This window comes from Lepidochelys kempii, chromosome 10 (assembly GCF_965140265.1).
Source record: "Lepidochelys kempii isolate rLepKem1 chromosome 10, rLepKem1.hap2, whole genome shotgun sequence".
Lineage (NCBI taxonomy): Eukaryota > Metazoa > Chordata > Testudines > Cheloniidae > Lepidochelys > Lepidochelys kempii.
This window is the reverse complement of record NC_133265.1, coordinates 62828813-62851983: the sequence shown is the minus strand read 5'-3', so window position 1 is coordinate 62851983 and position 23171 is coordinate 62828813. Positions and strand designations below refer to the sequence as shown.

The 23171-nt window shown below is 41.6% G+C and overlaps 1 protein-coding gene across 3 annotated transcripts in view; it reads left to right on the top strand.

The window, feature by feature from the left end:
- LOC140894935 (tropomodulin-3-like) overlaps window positions 1-23171 on the top strand; it is a 43394-nt gene that overhangs the window by 14444 nt on the left and 5779 nt on the right. For all 3 annotated transcript variants that reach the window (XM_073303864.1, XM_073303861.1, XM_073303862.1), the window contains exons 3-9: window positions 493-649; window positions 13851-13973; window positions 14636-14725; window positions 16122-16252; window positions 18320-18427; window positions 19644-19787; window positions 22647-22791. In XM_073303864.1, coding sequence (XP_073159965.1) covers window positions 493-649; window positions 13851-13973; window positions 14636-14725; window positions 16122-16252; window positions 18320-18427; window positions 19644-19787; window positions 22647-22791 — 898 coding nt within the window. The remainder of the gene's footprint in view (window positions 1-492; window positions 650-13850; window positions 13974-14635; window positions 14726-16121; window positions 16253-18319; window positions 18428-19643; window positions 19788-22646; window positions 22792-23171) is intronic.

The following is a 23171-nucleotide window of genomic DNA, read 5'->3' as shown; positions in this document are numbered from 1 at the left end:
AGTTTGTTTACCTGCCGCATCCACAGGTTCAGCTGATTGCAGTTCCCACTGTCCGTGGTTTGCCGTCCCAGGCCAGTGGGGGCTACGGGAAGCGGCACGGGCCAAGGGATGTGCTGGCTGCCACTTCCCACAGCCCCTATTGGCCTGGAGCGATCGGCTGAACCTGCGAATGCGGCAGGTAAACAAACCGGCCCGGCCCGCCAGGGGGCTTACCCTGGCAGGCTGCGGGCCAAAGGTTGCCGATCCGTGGTCTAGAAGCTCTGGTACCCCTCAATCTTAACTGTTTTAGTTTCTTAAAAACACTAATAATGCACAATATGCAATCCATTGTATGTAGACCTGGACTCCAAAAATAAATATTGGAGGGAGGTTCAAGATTTTCTGAAAAGTAGAATAGAATGAATTTGATTTTCAAAAAGACTGAATTGAAGCTGACAACTTGTATACCAGGACTTTTGAAGCTTTGTCATAGTTATTCCTTTTGTTTTGTAGAATGCACTTTTGCCAGCAGGCTTCCGACAGAAAGATCAGACTACTAAAAAGGCCTCAGGTGCTTTTGACAGAGAGGGACTCCTTGCTTATTTGGAGAAGGAAGCACTGGAACAAGAAGACAGGGAGGATTTTGTTCCTTTTACAGGGGAAAAGAAAGGTAAGAATGTCCTTAGCCAGCATGTTGACACCCATTCAGGAATGGACTTTACTGGTGTGATGCGTGGGCTGTTTTGACATTCTTCTTTGGGTAGAATAGCCAGCAACTCCCCTCAGCCAGTTTATTTGAAGTGTCATTCTCCCTGTCAGTAGTTGGAAATGCTCCGGTAGCTTATACCACTAGTGCTCCAGAGAATTGCTTATGGACAATCCCATTAATAATTTGGTATTACGTTGGAATATAACAAGAAAATTCCATTGAAGCAACATGATCTAGTGGACTAAGCACAATATCAGGAGCTAGGAAGTCCTGAATTCAGGTTCCAGGCCTCCCACTTATCTGTTGGGAACTGCTTTCTGCTTCCCCTATCTCTAAAACAGGAATTCTTACCTTGGAAAGGTGTTTGAAAATGTACATGTATTGTAGAGTAATAAACTGTATATATTACAAATAAAGCCACACTTATAACACTGGAGAAGCAGTAGAGGGGTCCATCATGGCGGTGGGGAGAGAGAAGAAAGAATGTAAATAGGAGGGCCGCTAGTGGTCTTACTAAAAGCCACCTGGCATTGAAGAGATTGGATAGCAGTAAAAATGAGGGATGGCTGTGACTGATTTAAAAGGCAAAGCTTTTCTACAGCTTGGAGCCCAGTACAGCAAAAGGCATTATTGCCTTCCAATCCCAGATGATATGGTAGGATTCCTAGCAGAAAAATGGCCCAGAGCAAATTTAAATTTTTTACCCATGAAATTGTATTATGAGAAGGTTCGTGCCCCATTTGTACTCTATTAGTGATTCAAGTTTCTGGTTTAAAAATATTTTTAGTACTTGCTGTTACTCTGCATTTTAGGAAAGTGTGTTGGGTTGGAATTTTATTGGGAATGCTTTAAAAAAAGACACAACACAAGACATGCTTACACCACAAAGAAAATGTTGCAGATGAAAACACGTATCTGCAGTCCATATAATAAGTGTATATGATTTTATATATGCATACACATGCTCAAAGCTGATTCTGGTATCTAATCATTCCTACTCGCATAATTATGTGTGTACAGTCAAATAGGATATAGCACTTGGAGATAGTGAAGAAAATTTCACTGTAAATCAACTCTGCTTCCCAATAATTTAAGAAAATGTCCAAGAGTCTCTGTCCTGGAGCATGATTTAGAATCAAAGTAAGTTTTCAAGTGTTTCTGATACTTCTAAAGCTTGGCTACAAATCACTATTGTCAAACAAATGTAAGTGAAAAAAAGGTGAAAATGTAAGAAAAAACGTAATGGCTAATGTGAAAGTCTATTCAGAAATGCTACTTACTCATAAAGCCTCTGGAACTGAAATAATAATTAGGGTTTTTTTAAAAAAAAACCAAGATTTTGATTAACAGCTCTGTGGTTCTGTCCTTATGGAACAGTTTCTTCCCTGGCCCAGATTTAAAATTGAGCCTGTCAATCTGTCCCCATTCATACATTTATAAATTATGATTATGTTGGAAGGAATCAATGGACTTCAATTAATTCAATATTTTCCTTTTTGGGGGTGGGGGAGTTCCTGTCCTACTATTTGGTGCCTTCAGGCTCTGTTTTTCAACTGTATCTTGTACTCATTGGTTCAAAACACTAGACTCTAGCTTATCTGTTGGTGAATGAACAGCTGGTTCTGGATTTTCAGGCTTTTCTGTACATTAATCTGCTTAATTTGCATATGCAATTATTGATTGCGCATAGCAATTAGATGCAGACATTTGGGTGAATATTTTCATATATAATACCTGCAACTACAACAACCACACCCTCTTCTGCTTCTACTGGCCTGTATTTGGGTCTTTAGTGTGCTATTTAACCTATCTTGTTCTGTGTTTCTAACCTTAGTAAGGTTTCCCAGCACATAGTGCAAACAGTTTAAGGGTAAAAGGTGACTGTGAGAGAAGTCCTCTGGGTTTCCTTTCCCTAAAGGCCTTGTTTCTAGTCTAGCTGAGAAAGGTTAGACATGGCTGCCTCTGGACCTCGTGGAAGCAGTCCTTAGTTTGGCTGGAAGGATCTAAGAGAGTAATAAAAGTAATGCTCGATTCTCTTTACTCCACTTACCACCCAGCCTGATAACTCTGCCTTCTCAGATTTCCCAGCTCTTGCTGGTCTGGAGAAGATGTTTTAAATATGGTTTCACTCAGCTAGGGGAATGCCTTCTAAAGTTCCTCTGGCTTTCTTGTTATCAGCTTTGTAGACCAAAGCCATGCGATTAATTCTGGAAAATAGAAGGATCCAGCTGTAGTATAAATCATAGTGAATAAAGATCAAATGTCACTTCCTTTATGGAATGAAGTATTACTAGTGGCAATAAGCTGTTCAGATATAGCAGTGTCATGCCAGCGTAGCCATTAAAGATCCCTTCACTCCTAAAGAGTGTGTTCTTATTTAATAACCTTCCTTATCTTTTTCCTTGAATACTAAAGGAAAAGTTTAATTTAAAAAAGGAGTAAATGGAAAGAATATATTAAAAATATTGTAAAAAGTGAAACTAGGCACTTTTCAACAAAATGAGAGCTATGAAAACAGAATTTTTGCAGTGTATAGTAGTGAGGAATTTTATGCACATCTTAGACAGCATAATTCTTTGTTACTCCTTTCTCCAGACCCCCACCCTCCAGCTCTGGTTTTATGATGCGGGGGTGGGGGGGAGGGGGGATGAGGTTTTTTTTCTTGCGTGGGAGTGGTGCTGACTGTCAAAATTCAACCTTAGCTTGCTGCCCCACTTCAACTGAGATTTTCAAAAAGTTGTCTGACTTCAGATACATTAATTTTTGGGTGCACAGCCTGAGACTTTAAGGGAACCTGATTTTTCAGAAACTCTTCCCTGATCTTCCCAGCACTCTAAAAAAAACCCCACCTTCACGAGGGGTATAGCTACCAGTGCTGGGAGCACAGCATCCAGCGCTGGTGCACTGTCTATACTTGCGCTTTACAGTGCTAAAACTTGCTGCACTCAGAGGAGTGTTTTTTCACGCCCCAGAGCGAGAAAGTTGCAGTGCTGTAAAGTGCCAGTGTAGACGAGCCCTCAGTGTAACAGACAAACTTAAAACTTCGGTGAACTCAGTCTGAATAGGTGGAAAGTGGAGTGGTGAGGAATGGGAATCTTGCTTAGCTGTTCAGTTAACCTAGCTTGACAATGTTTCCCACGCATCTTGTGACAAATCATTCTTGTCTAATGTGTGTTCAAGCTTATATTTTTACCAGGAATCTAAACTAGCTAGAATAAATTCTGATTTGGGCTGCTTCTGCTTCCCTATGTGCAGTTTTGTTGGGACAGAGACTTTACTACCAAATACAATAGAATAGAAACTGGTCTGAGTCTTATGGCTAACTCTCTGAATTTTTACTTAATTAGATGGGAAATCTATCCAGTTCTCTCTCCTCCCAAAAATACAAACCACACCTATCCTGTTTTACAGGGGCGGGCAAACTTTTTGGCCTGAGGGCCACATTGAGTTTCAGAAATTGTATGGAGGGCCGGTTAGGGGAGGGGGTTGTGACCTGACCCCCACCTCCTATCCGCCCCCCACCCCTAACTGCCCCCTGCTGCCCCATCCAACCCCTCCTCTCATTCCTGACTGGCCCCCGGGACCCCTGCCCCATCCAGTCACCCCTGCTGCCCCATCCAACCTCCCCCCCATTGGTTCCTCCCCCCCCCGGGACCCCTGCCCCCATTCAACCCCCTGTTCCTGCCCTGACCCCTATCCAGACTTGCGTCCTCTGACCACCACCCTGAACTCCCCTGCCCTCTATCCAACCCCCCTGCTCCATGCCCCCTTACCGCACTGTCTGGAGCACTGGTGGCTGGCGGTGCTACAGCCGCGCCACCTGGCTGGAGCCGGGCCACGCCGCCACCGCACAGCCCCGAGCACCGGGTCAGACCGGGCTCTGCAGCTGCCCTGCCCCAGGAGCTCACAGCCCCGCCACCCAGAGCACCGGGTCAGACCGGGCTCTGCAGCTGCCCTGCCCCAGGAGCTCACAGCCCCGCCACCCAGAGCACCGGGTCAGACCGGGCTCTGCAGCTGCCCTGCCCCAGGAGCTCACAGCCCCGCCACCCAGAGCATTGTGCCAGCAGCGGAGCGAGCTGAGGCTGCAGGGGGGAGGGGCCATGGGCGAGCCTCCCTGGCCAGGAGCTCAGGGGCCAGGTGGGAAGGTCCTGCGGGCCGGATGTGGCCCGCGGGCCATAGTTTGCCCACCTCTTGATTTATATAAATCTTCTTTACCTTCGCCAATCAGCTACCTTGATTATAGGAAACTTTACAAAAAGCCTATTTTCTATGGGATACTTATTTTAATGATCCCACCTTGTGCTGTAATCCTAGTGGATCTCGTAAGCTAATCAGGACTGTGCAGGGAACATGTGTCCACTCAGTGGTTCACCAATACCATTTCAATCTGGAGTCAGTTCTGAACTGATGTTCAACATGATGTTGGGGGGCTTCTGTGCTGGTCCTGAGCACTTGAGATTATTCGAGTAGTATATGATGGGAGACGTTAAATACAATGTCCTGGCCACGCACAGACCCTGGTAACTTACACTCTGCCTGCCTAAATTCCCCTGCTGTTTGAATTGAATATGGTGTTCTTCACTTGTGTCTGAAATAATTTAGGGTTGACGTGCACTGTTAAACAACTGCATGATTAACCCCAGGGTTGTAACATGTCACGATTCCACTACAGTTTAGTACCTTTAGCTACCTCATTGTCTTGTGAAACTTGATGAGCTTGAAATCGTATTGTGAAGCACTTGGTGGTAATGGGAGAAACAGGACTATAGAAGTGTGAAGCATAACAAATCATATGTAAAATGAGTACAGTATACTCTTTCTAGTGCTTGGCTCTGTTTCTAAAAGCGTACTATCAAACACCCACCCCTTCTAAAAAAACGACTTTGTTTTCAACCAGTTTTAAGAACTTGAAAGTCACATACTGTTCTGATTAAGTTTTGAAACATACAATAAGCCATTGTTGCCTGAAGAAATAATTCAGGCAAAAGATTGATGTAACACATTTTTCTTCCAGGAAGTGTCACTTTAAAAAGCTGCAGTAACTTCAGAACAAGTAGCCGTGTGTCTCCCTGCAAAAAGGCAAAAGCTCAAGGCTGGGAGTAAGGAGATCTGGGTTTTATTCCTGGCTCTGAAACCAGTGTGTTTTTGGGCAAGCCACTTAACCTCTCATTGCCTGCTTCCCTAACGGTGAAATGTGATACTTGCCTAACCGCATAGGGTGATGTGAAGATTAATTTATTAATGCTTGTATTCCCTCTGAAATCATCATGTGGAAGGTGCTATGGTCTTACTTAATATTTAGCTAATATTTTGTAAGTTAGGCTTTGCATCTCAAAAGTGTTACACTTTTCTAGTCCTTCCCTCCCATCACCTCCCCACACACTGCATTCTTACTATGGCTTCTTCACCTCATGGATTGACTGGTCATAAAACATTGTTTCTGCTTTAACATAACAGTAAATATGTTGGACTAAAAACTTTAGCTGTATGCATTATTTATCTGGATTGACCCAGGTCACTTGGCTTAAGTTGATTTAAACTTACTGTTGGCCTTTTTAGCATCAAGAATTATTCTGCAGGAATTCCCCCAATTGCAATTATACCCAATTTTGTCTTTCAGACAAATGGCTAGTCTTTAAAGGAAATTTAGGGAACTATTCTGTGAAATGTGAGAGGTTAAAGGGGGTGTGGGAGGGGGACAGTGGTATTGTGAGGTGAAGTTACATGCCTAAAGATGCTTTGAGTTTAAGAGGAGGTGAAAGTTTAACAAATTGACACTTGGTTAAGTGCTGTTGTATTGCAAGACACGTTTACATGAAAGCTAGCATGAGAAAATGGATTTATATAGCTGGGAATTGGAAAAACTATACAAGTGCCTTTCAGAATTTTATTCTAATGAAGAATATGTAGTAAATATTGTTTCTGAATGCCCCATGGCTCTGTGAGGAAAAGATTTATCACCTGTATTTTACAAAGCTGGCATTCATTTGTGCTCAAAAGATGAGTACAAGAGTGGGTTGACGAGCCAAAGCATTTCTCCGTTATTAAAATAAAGGAAAATGGTGGATACAATCTTGAATGTTGATTTGGTGAAATATTTAATCTTGAAGGGCATGAAGATATGTTCAGTTTTATTACCCTTATTTTTTTTGTTCTGCAAGGAATCATTAGGACAGAGAGTAAATACTACTCACTTGTCCTCTGTTCCCAATAGATGCTTTGGTCCCAGGATTAGTATACAATGAAATTGATTTGGAGTCCAATCATCTTGATGTGCAGTTTGTCAATTACCACTAACTTCAATGAAAAAAGAAAAGGAGTACTTGTGGCACCGTAGAGACTAACCAATTTATTTGAGCATAAGCTTTCGTGAGCTAAGTGAGCTGTAGCTCATGAAAGCTTATGCTCAAATAAATTGGTTAGTCTCTAAGGTGCCAAAGTACTCCTTTTCTTTTTGCGAATACAGACTAACACGGCTGCTACTGTGAAACCTGTTTTAATATGGTGGACACATGTGAGTACTGATCAACACAATACTGTATTTATTAAAAGCCAGAGGCAGTATAGCATGTCTGTTGAAACCTAGACTAGTTGCCACCATGCATAGAATCATAGTACATAAAATGAGATTAGAAGGCGTGGGGAAGTCAAAGTACATTCTGTAGCCTGGAAAGTTTGGGTTACAACTGATCCTAAATGCAATGGCAGGAAGCAAACAAAATAGATTGATCAATCTAAATAAGGTTTCAGAGTAGTAGCCTTGTTAGTTTGTATCTGCAAAAAGAAAAGGACGACTTGTGGCACCGTAGAGACTAACCAATTTATTTGAGCATAAGCTTTTGTGAGCTACAGTTCACTTCATTGGATGCATTTAGTGGAAAATACAGTCGGGAGATTTATGTACACAGAGAACATGAAGCAATGGGTGTTACCATACACACTGTAATGAGAGTGATCAGGTAAGGTGAGCTATTACCAGCAGGAGAGCGGGGTGGGGGGACCTTTTGTAGCGATGATCAAGGTGGGCCATTTCCAGCAGTTGACAAGAGGGTTTGAGGAACAGCCAGGGAGGGGGGCGGGAAATAAACATGGGGAAATAGTTTCATTTTGTATAATGACCCATCCACTCAGTGTCTATTCAAGCCTAAGTTAATTGTATCCAGTTTGTGAATTAATTCCAATTCAGCAGTCTCTCATTGGAGTCTGTTTTTGAAGGTTTTTTTTGTTGAAGAATTGCCACTTTTAGGTCCGTAATCAAGTGACCAAAGAGAGTGAAGTGTTCTCCGACTGATTTTTGAATGTTATAATTCTTGACGTCTGATTTGTGTCCATTTATTCTTTTACGTAGAGACTGTCCAGTTTGACCAATGTACATGGCAGAGGGGCATTGCTGGCACATGATGGCATATATCACATTGGTAGATGTGCAGGTGAACAAGCCTCTGATAGTGTGGCTGATGTGATTTAGGCCCTATGATGGTGTCCCCGTATCGACTATAGAATAGATATGTGGACACAGTTGGCAATGGGCTTTGTTGCAAGATAAATAAGTATTTCAGTGGTGGTCAAATACTAACCATTTCTGTAATCTTCCTTTTTTTATATCATGTTGTTTATTAAATTCTGAAGTATCCCGTGGTTTCCAAATAAGTAAAGTCTGTCACATTTCGTCATGTGATCAAACCCTTAAAAAATGGAATGTTCCCAGATAGTCAAACAAATGGTTTTCATAGCCCTCATGGGCTGATGTGCAGATGTGACTTTTTAAAAGTGCTTGTGTTAGTGTGCGTGTATAAAGAGAAAAATATCCCCATAGCTCTCTTGGCAGTGAGCCTCTAGTTAGATCATTGTTTCCTAAGATACAGAGGTCTTATCCTTGAAGTAACTGAACAAGACACTAAATTGTCTTGAAGTATTTGCTCATTACCTGAAAAATTAAGCTGCTTTCACATGTGCAATATACAAGTGAACAGACATGATGACTGGTCTTGGTGAGATGACGTTTGTTGGAAACGTTCTCACAAAGGCTCTATCTACACAAGTCCTCTACCTGGGTTACACCCAAAACTGCTTCTAGCAGAGTTAAGCCAGATGGATTGGACTGGGCCTAACAATGTTAGAACTGCTTTAAAAACTGTTTGCTGCTGCCTCAGCAAGTGCTGAAGAGTAAGGAAGAAGCCTGAGGCTGCAAGTAAAGGGCGGGTGCAGTAGTCCTCACTCTCTGACCTCTCAATTTTTGTATTTTTTTTTACCAGACCAACCAGGCACATTTTTAATTTATAAAAACAGTTTTTGTTTTTCACAAAAATGTCTCTACTTTCCTATTCCTCCCACACCTAGTTTGCAGGTTACCCTAAAGGGCTCAAGTGAGACACAAGAGGCATAGAGAGTCTTCAGCAGGCCCTCTGCTAGAGTGAATTTCATCCTGTGAGAGAGACCACCATCTTCTTCCTTCCTCTCTGACATCCTCCTCCTCTTAAACGGGTTCCTAGGCTGTGGTGCACAAAGCACTTCCAGGGGATCTGTGGAAAGGTAGCTGGTCGCCCCATGCTGGACTCCCTCCTCCTCTGCCTCTAGCTATGAGAAGCAGAAGGGGAGATGAAATAAAGAGCCAAAGCTGGGGGGTCGGGAGGGAATCACCATGCTTACTGCATTAAAGGCAGCTAAACATCCATTCCTTACATTACTTATCATGGCAACGTTTGCTGTAGTTGCCACAGGGATGTTATGCATTCATGAATGTGCCATAAAACCAGCTCTGGTAAGAAGTGATCTAAACTATGTAAGTTTGAGAAACTGTGACTTAAATGATAAACTAACCGAAGGTTGATCACACACATGCAGGGGCGCTGAAACGGGGGATCAGGAGGCTATGGCCCCCCCTTACTTTTTACCGACTGTAAGAGTGAGTGATGGGGGAAGGGCAGGGTCTTGGAGGAAGGGCAGCCCAGGGGCAGGGGAGGGGCGGGGCCGCAGTTTGGGCACCTGTGGACCCTCCCCTCCCTTTTATGGTGCTCTCACAGCTCCTTCACAAGTACAATTTCTAGCTTTGCTCTAAAGACCTACTAACAAAAATATATCCAGCAGAAGCCAGTGTTTGACTCCTTCATTTGATAACTTTATTAAAGCGCACTTTCTGAACTTACTAGACAGAGAAATGTACACTCATCCCCACAAAGCTGTACCATCTCACAAACCTTTGCCCACTTTTCTTCCATTTAGCTCAAATCCCTGCCTCCTGATCTTAAAAAGTAGATGAGAGCGCTGACTTCGAGTCTTATGATAGAGTCCAATGGGAAGATTGTCAGAGGAACAATCTGTACTGGCAGTTTCAGAATATGCAGAATTAAAACTTTGAAACAAACTTATACAACTATTTATCACCTTATCTGTATAAATATGGACTTTTGTGCTGATAAAACCGGTTCAAAAATTGCATGAAGTCCTGAGGTGCCCTGGGGATTGTGGGTTTTTAGCAGGAAGTCACAGTTCACAGGAAAAGCCCACTTAATATGTGGGGAAGGGGAAATGAACAGGAAACCCACTGACTCTGCAGATCAAATGTGACATGCTTATGCATTCACTTCTTTAACAAGCCTGCAGTTACTTAGAAAACAAAACTTTACCTCCTTTCAGTTTTCAGGGTTTTTTTTTTCCCTTTTGGGTTCTGATGTTCTGAGGCTTATTTACCAATCTGTAAATGTTACCAAGTGCCTCATCTTAATTAAAATTATTTATACAAAATAACTGCAACAATAGATACCAAATACTCTATAAAATCCTGCATATCCTGCCCTGGATGGTTACTTAAAAACGTGACCAAGCAAGTGACACGTTTTCCCATATATTAATATTTATTAGTAGATAGGGTATTAACAGACAATCATTTTGGTTCTCAGCATGTGATGCTGACAAAAATCAAATCAACGCTTTTACAACATCAGATATCACTTAATTCCCCCTAATCTCCCATTCATTCCAAGGTTCTGTTCAGCATGAATCAGGAGTGTAACATCACTTTTTCTTGATTGCTCTGTGGGCATCAAGGATCACATGGCATCTATAAAGGAGCCAGGAGGAGTGCATTATCAACTACTATATCATGACTATATTCAGTACAGTAGTGTAAGAAAATAGGTTTGCTGTCTCCTTTCAGATGTGCACAGAACATCCCATGAGTTAATGTTCCCTATTGTACAACTCCCCAAAATGAGAATACTTAGAAATGAAAATGCTTCATGATGCTGGCACTGGTTTGTTTGTAGCTTAGGGTGCCTTGTTATACCAACTACATGTATGTGGAGGAAAACCAAAAATCAATAGACGGCTCTTAATCTGTTGCTGTGGTGGTGCATCAGTGCATTATAGAGAGCACAACAAACAACCATAATCATTCGTGGGCATTTTATTGCTGCCTGTGTTCACTGTAGCATGTGGATTCTGTCTTCATGCATGAGATTCTGAATTTTAAAACCCAAGTTTTTTAAACATCCCACAATTCAAATAAAAAAAACACCAATAAAATCCCATGTCACTGAGGTATTTAAAAAGTCTAAACTTAATCTCATTCCAAACAGCAAGTTACAAATATTTATATTCAAAATGAGGAAAATATCTTGGATGCTTGGCTTGTGACCTACCTAGCCTGCCCCTGGTGCACGATGGGCTGTCACAGTGGAGCTGGGACTAGCCAGCATGACTGAGGAATCTGAAAGAGAGAATGTTTTAGATGAGAATATTGAATTAGGCACATATTGCTGATGTGGAATTGAGATTTTATGGTGGGGTTACTTAATAGTATTGAAATGGTCCTAACTAAGTTCTAAGTTTGAATGTTAATGTGAATAGTATTGTAGCACTTGCAAAGGACCTAATGTCCTTTGCAAAAAGAGTGACTGAAAGATGCACTAGATTTGACGGGTTTATGGTGTATTACAACAATCTGTAACCCCCTAACAACCCCTCCTCCTCCAAACTGCTTTTTTCCTCCCCTGCCCCCTTCCTTTTCTGCCTGTGACTGGAGGTGTTAATGGGCCACTTCACCTTGAATGGTCCCTTGAAATATGCATTAACTACTTATACTAAACGACAGGTTTCAGAGTAACAGCCGTGTTGAAGCTGATGAAGTGAGCTGTAGCTCACGAAAGCTTATGCTCTAATAAATTGGTTAGTCTCTAAGGTGCCACAAGTACTCCTTTTCATTTTACTTATACTAAAGGTTTCAGAGTAACAGCCCTGTTAGTCTGTATTCGCAAAAAGAAAAGGAGTACTTGTGGCACCTTAGAGACTAACCAATTTATTTGAGCATGAGCTTTCGTGAGCTACAGCTCACTTCATCGGATGCATACCGTGAAAACTGCAGCAGACTTTATATATACACAGAGAATATGAAACAAGTCTGCTGCAGTTTCCACGGTATGCATCCGATGAAGTGAGCTGTAGCTCACGAAAGCTCATGCTCAAATAAATTGGTTAGTCTCTAAGGTGCCACAAGTACTCCTTTTCTTTTTACTTATACTAAACAATCTGTTCCACCTTGTAGTTAGCAATGACTAAGGTTAAGATTTTGTCAGTTATTTTTAGTAAAAGTCAGGGACAGATCACAGCTCTGTGAATTTTTGTTTATTCCCTGTCCCTGACTTTTACTAAAAATAATAGGGGGGGGGGGAGGCTTGCTAAAGTCACAGAGGTCCGGTAAAGTCACAGAATCCATGTCCTCCATGACTAAATTGTATCCTTAACCATAAATAAGCAGTCCCACCCAATGAAACCCTCCTTTGGGCTGAAAGAAGGGGAATGGATGCTTAGCACTTGCCATATTCTACCAGTATTAATTGCCCTTCTGTTTTTTCCATAATTGTTTCTGTAGTAAGGAAATATGCTCTTAAGTTTTAAAAGTAAAGTTTTATATAAATTTTAGCGATATCTAGTCTAGTACTAGTTTTTAATAGTGATTTTAGGTTTGTTAGAAGGGGGAAAACATCACTGAAGGCATGTAACAAATCCCTATTCTGTTTTCAAGTGTGTTTGTTTCCTTTTTCACTTAACTCCAGGAAATTTAAATGAATGTCTATATTAAATAGTGGAGAGTCATATTAGGCATATTAACGAGAGCTTTAGCCTCTGCAGCCTCAAATGTCCGGTTCCAAAGGCTCTCATTGCTTTTGGGTGTGTATTTTTATGCGTAATAAATGTAATATATATGTACATATTAGTGTACATTAATAAATAAAATAGATGTAATATATGTACACTATGTATTTTATGTGAACTACCCAGAGTACTGTTTATACTGCATGTCCTCTAAAAATAACTTCTCCCATCTTCTGTCTGCAATAACTGAGAAACCAGTGCGCAATCATTAGTTGCTTATTCTAACTAGTGTGTTTTCATTGACTCTGCTACAGGGCCTACCTCAGTTTAGAAAAGAGCATCCTTGGGTATGCAAATATCTAAAAAATATAGTTTGCCTTTTCAGTTTCTTCAGATGCTATTCATGTACGTTGCCCTTGATTTGGACTGCTCAGATAGGGGCTTTTTTTTTTTCATTTTAAAGCCCTTGTATCCAAAATCAGAAGCAGAATATGTATCACTAAAAATAAAATGAATACATTTTAATCTGAAACTTCAGACAAGGTTTGGTATCTGTCCTACCTGATGAGTCCAAGTTAGAAGTCTTCCAGGTAGTGGTCTCTCCTGGTGCAGTTAGTGATGTCAGTCAGTCACTGTAAATCCTGAAGCACTACTAGAGAGGTGAATGTAGAGAAAACTTAATATAAATGGAAAACAAAATATTAGCAAATATTTATATTGCTTTAAAAGATGAATATTGATGGTTGGGATACCACATTACTTACAATGCCAGATCTTCATGTTTGTTTTCCCATCACCGCACCCTCCAACTCTCCAAAAACAAATTAGGCAGAAATTAATTCCAGCATACTTGACCAAATCAGCCCCTTTGCCGTTAGCATTCTTGGGTTTGGTGGGCTGATTTCAGTCTTCTAGCTAATGACGGTTCATGCTTGTTTTTATAAGGCAGTAGTTCAGGCTGGAGAACTAAACTTGTGTGTGTATATGTGTAATATGGTGAGATGAGTAAAACTGAATAACCATATAATCCAAAGGAATTTCAGACTCTTTATTTCTCCCCTACACACAGGGAAAATATTTATCCCCAAACAGAAGCCTGTACAGTCTTTCATAGAAGAAAAAGTCTCTCTTGATCCAGAACTGGAGGAAGCTTTGACAAGTGCCACAGATACAGAACTGTGTGACCTTGCAGGTTAGTTTTTGAAGCATGGGTGTGTTTGTGCATATTCATAAAAGCCTGATCCTCTGTAGTAAATATTACTGTATCTTTGTCATCTGAAACCTGGCAAAGCCTGAAAGTCTTTACTGCTGCATGAAATCTAGTTGTCTTAGAAATTGAACCATGTCATGTTACACATTGGAGGTTTGTAGAAAAAGCATTGCACAAATTATCTCCCCGCATACAAAATATTTCACCATTTTATTGTTTTTTGGGTCTGAAGAAGTAAGAAATGGGTTAAGCAAGGTCTTCCCTCAAACTGACAGCTTTTTTGAGTAAATGTGTGTTACATCCCTTCCTCAAATGTGGGAACGTGGTGCTATATGCCTTGTAAAACTAGCTTTAGACTGACAAAGCAGCAAACAATGTAATGATATATGTGGGTTGAACTGCACACTTGGCTGTGGTGTATGATGTCTATTGGTGGGATTTTGATGGCTGTTTTGAAAAGGGGCAGGCCAAATAGAAGTAAAAAAGCTCTCAATGTCTTTAAATTATTAGAATTAGTAAGAAAATGGCAAACACTTTTCATTGAACAGCTGACATTTTCCAACCAGATGCAATTATTAATCTCTCAAATATTCTTCAGATTCTGAATTTAAACAGCAGGGAACAGTAAAATTCTTCTCTTACAGCTATCCTGGGAATGCACAACTTGATAACAAACACTCAGTTCTGTGACATAGTAGGAAGTAGTAATGGTGTCAGCAATGAAAGCTTCACAGGTGAGTATTTATAGTCAAGATCTAAATAAAAACCTGTGTACAATACCAAGTATCCAGTCATTTTGCTACTGCAGCATAAACTGTGTAATACGTTACACTTATATTCTTGATACACAAAAAGCATTTCGTTTCCAAGTCAAAGGTAAGCTTGTATATAAAATGTAAATTGTTAGATGAGCTGTGGAAAGGGTAGAAATTAATAAAAAGAGATAAAATATACTCACTTTTTGTAAAAGTGGAATGAATGAATATGTATTTTATTTGTGATTGAGTCTGGGTTTTAATATTTTCTTTTGTAATCCAATTCCCATCTGTTTTTTCAAAAACCTGTTGTGAATGTGACGGAAGGACTTATTTTAAAAAAAAAAAAAGTTACTGTGTGAAAGTATGGCCAAAAGAGGACAGCATGGTGTGATGTTTCTTGGTTTTTGGCAGGATTGACAGAGGATAAAAGTTTTTGGCAGATGACTAGTTGACTAGATGTAATAACTAATGTGTACCGTTTATTACACTTAATATGTCAGATGGTGTCAAGATTCCTTCCCCACTCTGAACTCTAGGGTACAGATGTGGAGACCTGCTTGAAAGACCCCCTAAGCTTATTCTTACCAGCTTAGGTTAAAAACTTCCTCAAGGTACAAACTTTGCCTTGTCCTTGAACCGTATGCTGCCATCACCAAGCGTGTTAAACAAAGAACAGGGAAAGAGCCCACTTGGAGACGTCTTCCCCCAAAATATCCCCCCAAGCTCTACACCCCTTTTCCTGGGGAAGGCTTGATAAAAATCCTCACCAATTTGTACAGGTGAACACAGACCCAAACCCTTGGATCTTAAGAACAATGAACAATCAAGCAGGTTCTTAAAAGAAGAATTTTAATTAAAGAAAAGGTAAAATAATCACCTCTGTAAAATCAGGATGGTAAATACCTTACAGGGTAATCTGATTCAAAACATAAAGAATCCCTCTAAGCAAAACCTTAAGTGACAAAAAGACACAAAAACAGGAATATACATTCCATCCAGCACAGCTTATTTTACCAGCCAGTAAACAAAAGGAAATCTAACGCATTTCTAGCTAGATTACTTACTAACTTAACAGGAGTTGTGAGGCTGCATTCCTGATCTGTTCCCGGCAAAAGCATCGCACAGACAGACAAACCCTTTGCTTTCCCCCCCCCCCACCCTCCAGATTTGAAAGTATCTTGTCCCCTCATTGGTCATTTTGGGTCAGGTGCCAGCGAGGTTATCTTCGCTTCTTAACCCTTTACAGGTGAAAGGGTTTTGCCTCTGGCCAGAAGGGATTTTATAGCATTGTATACAGGAAGGTGGTTACCCTTCCCTTTATATTTATGACAGATGGGCTCTTTTGATTCATGTTCCTTGTCTTATGTTTCAGATACCGTAAAAGGTGAAAGGATGATACCATTTTCAGATGAACCACCAAATCCCACACATGTAGAGGAGAGTTTGCAAAGGATTAAAGATAATGACTCTCGTCTTGGTGAAGTTAATCTGAACAATATAAAGGTAATTGTTGGGAGGCTACAATAACTGCATTGTTTTTCTCACCTAAAAATAACTTTTCAGTGTGTCTTTTTATAGGAACACAGATTCCAAGGCCATTGTGATCATCTTGACTGACCTCCTGTGTGACACAAGCCATAGAGCTTCCCCAAAATTATTTCTTTTGATCTAGAGCAGTGGTTACCAACCGGTCGATCCTGGAGCCTGTGCTAATCGATTGTGATTTCTGGCCTCTAAAAGTCCAGCTGCGCAGCAGGGCTCAGGCAGGCTGCCTGCCTGCCTGCCCTGGCCCCACGCTGCTTCTGGAAGTAGCTGGCTGCTGGCACGTCTCTGTGGCCCCTGGGAGGGGGGATGTGTGTGAGGGGGGCCTTGCATGCTGTCCCCAACCCTAGCACTATCCCAGCAGCTCCCATTGGCTGGGAACCGGCCAATGGGAGCTGCAGGGGTGGTGTGGGCAGTGCATGGAGACCCACTGCCCTCCACACACCCCCAGGTACTGCAGAGACGTGTCAGCAGCCAGCTGCTTCCGGGAGCAGCATGGGACCAGGGCAGGCAGGCAGCCTGCCTGAGCCCTGCTGTGCCATAACCGGGAGCTGTATGTGGTAAGGGCCTCCTGGCCGGAGCCTGCACCTCGCACCCGCTCCTGCACGTCTGCCCCAGCAGTCTCTCCCAGAGCCTGGACCCCAACACTCTGTCCCAAGCCCAGAGCCCCCTCCTTCACCCAAACTCCCTCCCAGAGCTTGCACCCCTCACTCCTGCACCCCAACTCCCTGCCCCAGGCTCAGCCCAGAGCCCCGTCCCACACTCCGAACCCTTCGGCCCCAGCCCAGAGCCTGCAGCCCAACCCCCTGCTCTAGCCTGGTAAAAGTGAGTGAGGGTGGGGCGGAGGGAGCGGGGAATGGAGTGAGCAGGCAGGGCCTCGGGCAAGGTAGATTCTGGGTTGATCTTAAATTCAGAAAGTGATCTTGTGCTTAAAAAGGTTGGAGACCACTGATCTAGAGCGTATATTTGAAAATAAATAATCCAATCTTTGTCTTAGTTTTAGAAGTACACAACTCATCTTTGATAGGCTAATTTGTAAATGCATCAATTTTTCCAATAAATGTGTGGGGTATGTGATCTCAAATCAAACTTTGACCTAAAGTTTTTATTTCCTTCTGTTCACGGAGGAGTGTTATCAGTATGGTTATGAGAAACAGAGTGGTGTTTGTATATAGTATCTTACTGTGTTGTCATATAAAAGATGCTGGTGGTTATGGTTATTTCTGGTCATAAATGTGGCGGTCAAACTTTTAAAAAATTAAAATAGAATATTTTTTTAATCAGATAAATCAGAACAGAATCATAACATTTTTGGCAAGCAATAAATAACCCAGGTTTCTTATTGCTTCCTCTAACAGCAGAAAATTGGATGGGGAATTTTGTATAGTATATCCAGCATAACCCTTGGGCATTATACACACCTGTAAAATGTACACAAAATGAGTTGCAAATTTCTTAGCAGTGTCAGACCAAAATCATTCTATTCAGTTTTAGTACACCAAACCATATTTCTAACTCTAAATTAGCAGTTCTTCCTGAATTAGTGTAACAGAACAGAGATAACCACACTTCAGTAATTGGATTTACTAAGTGTTCAGAAGTAGTTTCTATTTATTAATTCCATTTCCTCATTAGTGTTTCTCAGATTGTGGAATATGAAGAACTTAATGAGATACTGATTAATATGCAGACACACATTTAGTAGAGTATTCAATTTGTATACTTGTTCTGGTAGCTTTTACATATCAAGATATTCTAGTCTAATTCTAATGTGGTACTGGCTTGAGTACAGTAAAGAAAGCGTATTGGTAATTTGAAAAGGCAAAGAGTCGAGCATATGATTTTGCCCTTCATCCGCATCCAAGCCTGTGCTGTGGGACTTGGTTATTGATACCAGTAAGGGAGAACTGGTAGCCCAGTATATTTCTCTGTAGAAAGAGATAATGGGGAGGAGCTGAGTAGAAAAAAAATCATTGTAATGGCTATAATGTAATGTACAAAATGTGTATATTTCATTTTTAATTCAAGAACATCCCAATTCCAACACTGAAAGAATTTGCTAAGGCTTTGGAAACCAACACCCATGTGAAGAATTTCAGCCTTGCAGCGACTCGAAGCAATGACCCTGTTGCTGTTGTAAGTAGGCTCTTGTTGTGGGTTGGGAAGTGGGGTTGATTTGAACTGAAAGCTGTCTAAACATCCTGGTAATGCAGAGGATGAAAACAATTTTTCCCCTTACATCCTGAAGTTAAAGAAGCTTTGACAGCACCTACTAGAGACACAAGGTGGGTGAGATAATATATTTTATTGGACCAGCTTCTCTAGTAAAATATACTGCCTCACCCACCTTGTCTCTCTGAAATCCTGGGACTGACACGGCTACAGCAACACTGCGCTAAAACTACTAGATGAATGGGAAGTGGTTCTTCAACTCTTTCATTCTAGACCACTTTGTGAGAGAGCCTCATGTGGACCCCATCCCTTCCCAACAACCAGTCCACCACTGCTCAGTTGTCAGTTTCAGTCCATGAACCTGTGGTGTATGCAGGACTCAGTTTGAAGAACCATTGTGTTAAGGTGTCACAGTTCAGGGCAACTACACCTGTATTCCTCCTCTTTGGTCCAGCAAAAGCCCCCACTCTAGGCTTCAGGCTCCCCTGGCTGTCATCTCTCTTGAGGGGAGACACACATCATATTCCTTTTTAACCGGAGTATTTCCAAGTTGCATATACATCTGACTATTCTGGGATATCCCAGCAAGAGACAAAATGGCATTTTCCAACCAGCTGTAATTATATGTACTTTATTGGCGATTGGTGACTAAAAGCAGGTCTCTAGTATTTTATGTGATCAAATGGGCAGAGATTATTAGTATTTTGAAAGTCAAATGTCCTGGCTGTATATCACTCAAATCTAATTTCACCTGCTAGGCAAACAAGAAGTTAGTTATTAATCTTTACTATTGAACAGCTTGTATTTCATTGTGTGCTGTGGAGGGTTTTCTGCCAAGGCTTATAAAGTGGATTTGGGCCAATGTGCTAATTAGAGATAATTTATATTCTGTGAAGGTTTTTAGTTTGCAACAAGTGTAAGATGCAGGCTGTTTCCTAATTGTGTACCATACAAATGAAAACTTGTTTGCATTCGAAAAGGCTGATTAAAGATTCTCTCCTCAGTCTCAGATGAATGATAAAAGGCTGGGAAATTACATTAAGAACCTATAAAGTGTTGCCGATTTTGGGCAACATCCACAGATGGTGTAAATTGGTATAGTTCCGTCTGGTCCTATATGTTAGGTTTACTGTAGTACAATTTGCTATTTAATTTTCATTACTTTTTCCTGCTTTTCAAGGCTTTTGCAGATATGCTGAGAGTGAACAAAAACTTGAAAAGTCTAAATATAGAATCAAATTTCGTCACTGGGGTTGGCATTATGGCACTGATTGATGCACTAAAAGAGAATGAAACCCTGACAGAGGTCAAAATCGATAACCAGGTAAGTGAAGCTATAATAAGATTATAGCTGAATTATTTGTGCTCTCACTCTAACAGACTGATCCACCTTTAAGAAAGCAGCTGCTGATTCGTGACCTTTTCAAAAAGTATTTTAATTAAAAACAAAACAGTTCTGTACCGAAATAAATGTAAACATTAGTCTCTTCCTATTCTTTCCTCAAGTGGACACTTCCATCCCTTGAGGAAGGTGGACTAAATGCCTCTTGGGAAATGGGCTGATTTTTTCATCACTTATTCATTAATTTCTTAACATTCAAATAGTTTCCCCAGCAAGCAATGGGGATATTTGAAAATGAAGAATTAGGATTTAAAATAGAGCAGGAAGAGATGAACCCATGAAAAATAAATGTTCTATTTCTATGTAGTTTATATGGTGATTAAGGGTAGGGGAAGAGAAAAATAGTATGTATACATTAATGTATGTACAATATTTTTAAAACCTTAGCTGTCTGGTGGAGCTCAGAGCTGGCTAGGTGGAAGTCTCCTCTCTCCCCTCCCTCCCCCCAACCACCCAAAATAAAAAGATCAAGGTGGGGGGGGGCGGAAATCAGCAATACTTAAAATAGCTGAGAGATGCCTTTAAAACACAGGATGAAATGGAAGAAGACTGGGCTGGACAGGCATTATCCTGTCACATGGCTTCCCTCTCTATCTTCCAGTGGTGGGGGTAAGGATACTTTAGCGAGCCATCCCGCTGGATGGGATGTAGAGAGCATGCGCCAAAGCCTGTTTTTAACACGTGTTAGCTGGGCAGGGTGAACGCTGGGGGGAGGGGAGAGGAAATCTGTGGTTCGCTCTGACCAGCTAAGACATGTTAAAACACAACATGCCATGTCTATCCTAGGCAGGCCCGGCTCAAGGCACCAGCAAATCAAGCAGGTGCTTGGTGCGGCACATTTCTAGGGGTGGCATTCCGGCGCCGGCCATGCTGCCCCTAGAAACGTGCCTCAGCTCACCTCCGCCTGCTCCCTTGAGTGCGTCACCGCCTCTCCGCTTCTCCCCTCTCCCGCGTGGCAAGCCTGGGGAGGGAGAAGCCGAGTGGCAGCGCACTTGGGGGAGGGGGAGGCGAGCTGGGGTGGGGAGCAGTTCCTCGCTCCCCCCCCACCCCCCTCCTGTTACTTCCTGCGCTCCCCCTCCCACCCTCGCTCACCTCCGCTCCGCCTGGTCCCCTGAACGCGCTGCCTCTCCCTCGCCTGAGAGGGAGGGGAGAGAAGCGGAGCGGCGGTGTGTTCAGGGGAGCAGGCGGAGCAGAGGTAAGCTAGGGCAGGGGGTTGTGGGGGAGGGGGGGAAATGCGGCATGCCTGTGGGAGGAGGGAGTGCCGGGGATTTGGGGAAGGGGTGGAGTTGGGGCGGAGCCAGGGGTGGGGGGGGTGCACAAAAAAAAGCGGGTGCAGCCAAAAATTTTTTTTGCTTGGGGCAGCAAAAGTCCTAGAGCTGGCCCTGGTCCTAGGGTTTTTAAATGTTTGCTAACATGTTTTAAAACCAGACTTTTTTTTTACCTTTGTCTAGAGAGAGCCTCAGATATCAGAGCAAGAGATGGGGCTTATTCCTGTTCTGAGGGAGAATTCCCTAGGGTCTCTTAAACTTCTCCAAAACAGGATACCTAAGGAGGTTCTCGAATTCCTACCATTTTAGGTTTAAGTACAAGTTAGAGAAGCTCCTGTCAGGGATGGTGTAGGTACGGCAGGGCATTGGACTACATGGCCTGTTGAGGTCCCTTCCAGCCCTTCATTTCTATGATTTCTATATAATTATAGTTCTATTCGTTTAAGAATAGACTTCCCTTTTGGGTAACTGCTGGGCTTGGCTTGGCATTCTCAAGTGAGGAGCATGAAAAATTGAGGTTAACTGCCCTGTAGATTCCATTGCTTGGAATAAAAAGAACAAAATATTCTTAAATATTTAGTTTAATATGCTGCTGGTGCTCTTTAAAATGAGTAAACAAGCTCATTTAACTAATAAGCAATATAAAGAATTAAACTGTAGAGTATATTCTGCAGTTTCTATGTGAAAAGTTTTAGCCTAGAACTGTCCATGTTCCTAGGCAGTCTTGTAATTGAAACACGTTATTACAGCAGAAAAACATAATTTGATATGTGCCACTTCTTTTTTGCATCTTAATGGAAGTAGTCAGTCTTTTTTGCCTCTTAAAATTTTGTTAACATACTTTCTTGCCAGTGCTCTAATTAAACACTGAGGGATTCTGGTTATTACACAGAATTTGTTAAACTACTACTCTGTGGTGGCAGAGGGGGAAAACTTGCTTTTAATGGGTGAGCCTAAATAAACCTCCTTAACTGAACTCTCATGCTGGTTTGAATAAATTTTTTCTGATCCATTTTACCTTTACAATGTTAGTCCACCAGGTCCAGAAATGTCCCTAGCTACTAGTATCTTACTAGATGCTCCACGCTAGGTATCGTTCTGGGGATTTCCTGTTTGCTGTGCTCCAGGACACAGTACCTTTTAGGAAACCCAAGAGCATAGGGAAACTTGCAAGAGTGCCACCATTAGGGCCAACAGATAGGCCTCAGACAATAAAATATAGAGGGAGCCAACAATGGGAAGGAGAAGAAAGGCACATAACTAACTGAGGGGTATGAGGCTGGGGCGCTTCATAAATTTGATTTAAAATTCAAATAGGTATCCACTTTAAATTGGTGCTAAGTTAACTTGGTGATTGGTGCTTAAAATAGAGAGACCAGTAATCTGAACTTGTCATGTCTTTCAAATCAGTAGATGTAAAGAGGACTACTTGTCACCTAAGTATACTAAAAATATTCTAGGTTTTTGTAGGAAATGAATATGAATATATTGAAGTTGTAATGTTTGTTAACAGAGGCAGCAGTTGGGAACACCTGTAGAAATGGAAATTGCCAAAATGCTTGAGGAGAACACAAATATCCTTAAATTTGGATACCATTTCACACAACAGGGGCCACGAACCAGGGCAGCTGCAGCTATTACAAAAAATAATGATTTGGGTAAGACCTCTCTGGTAGACTGTTGAATGAACTAATGGCACAGATAGTGTTTTTGCTTTGTGTTTTAATTGTGTCCCGATACACAAATAATTCTACTCCAGTTTTCTCCTTTACTTTGAGTCCTACTCTCCTACTTTTTTCCTCTCTTAATTTCCCCCTTCAGTTTTCACACTCTCCAGGCTCCCAGGCTAGAGTCCAGAATTCTTCAGTATTTTCTAAAACTCAAAAAAAAAAAAATAAGAATTCCAGACAGGACATAAGCAGAACATGCCTTACAGTTTCATATACATTTGGCTTTGCCCTGGATAAGATTCAGTATTTCTTTAAAGGATACATTGAAATTACTAATTTTTAAAAAATAAACATTAAATTTAAAAGTC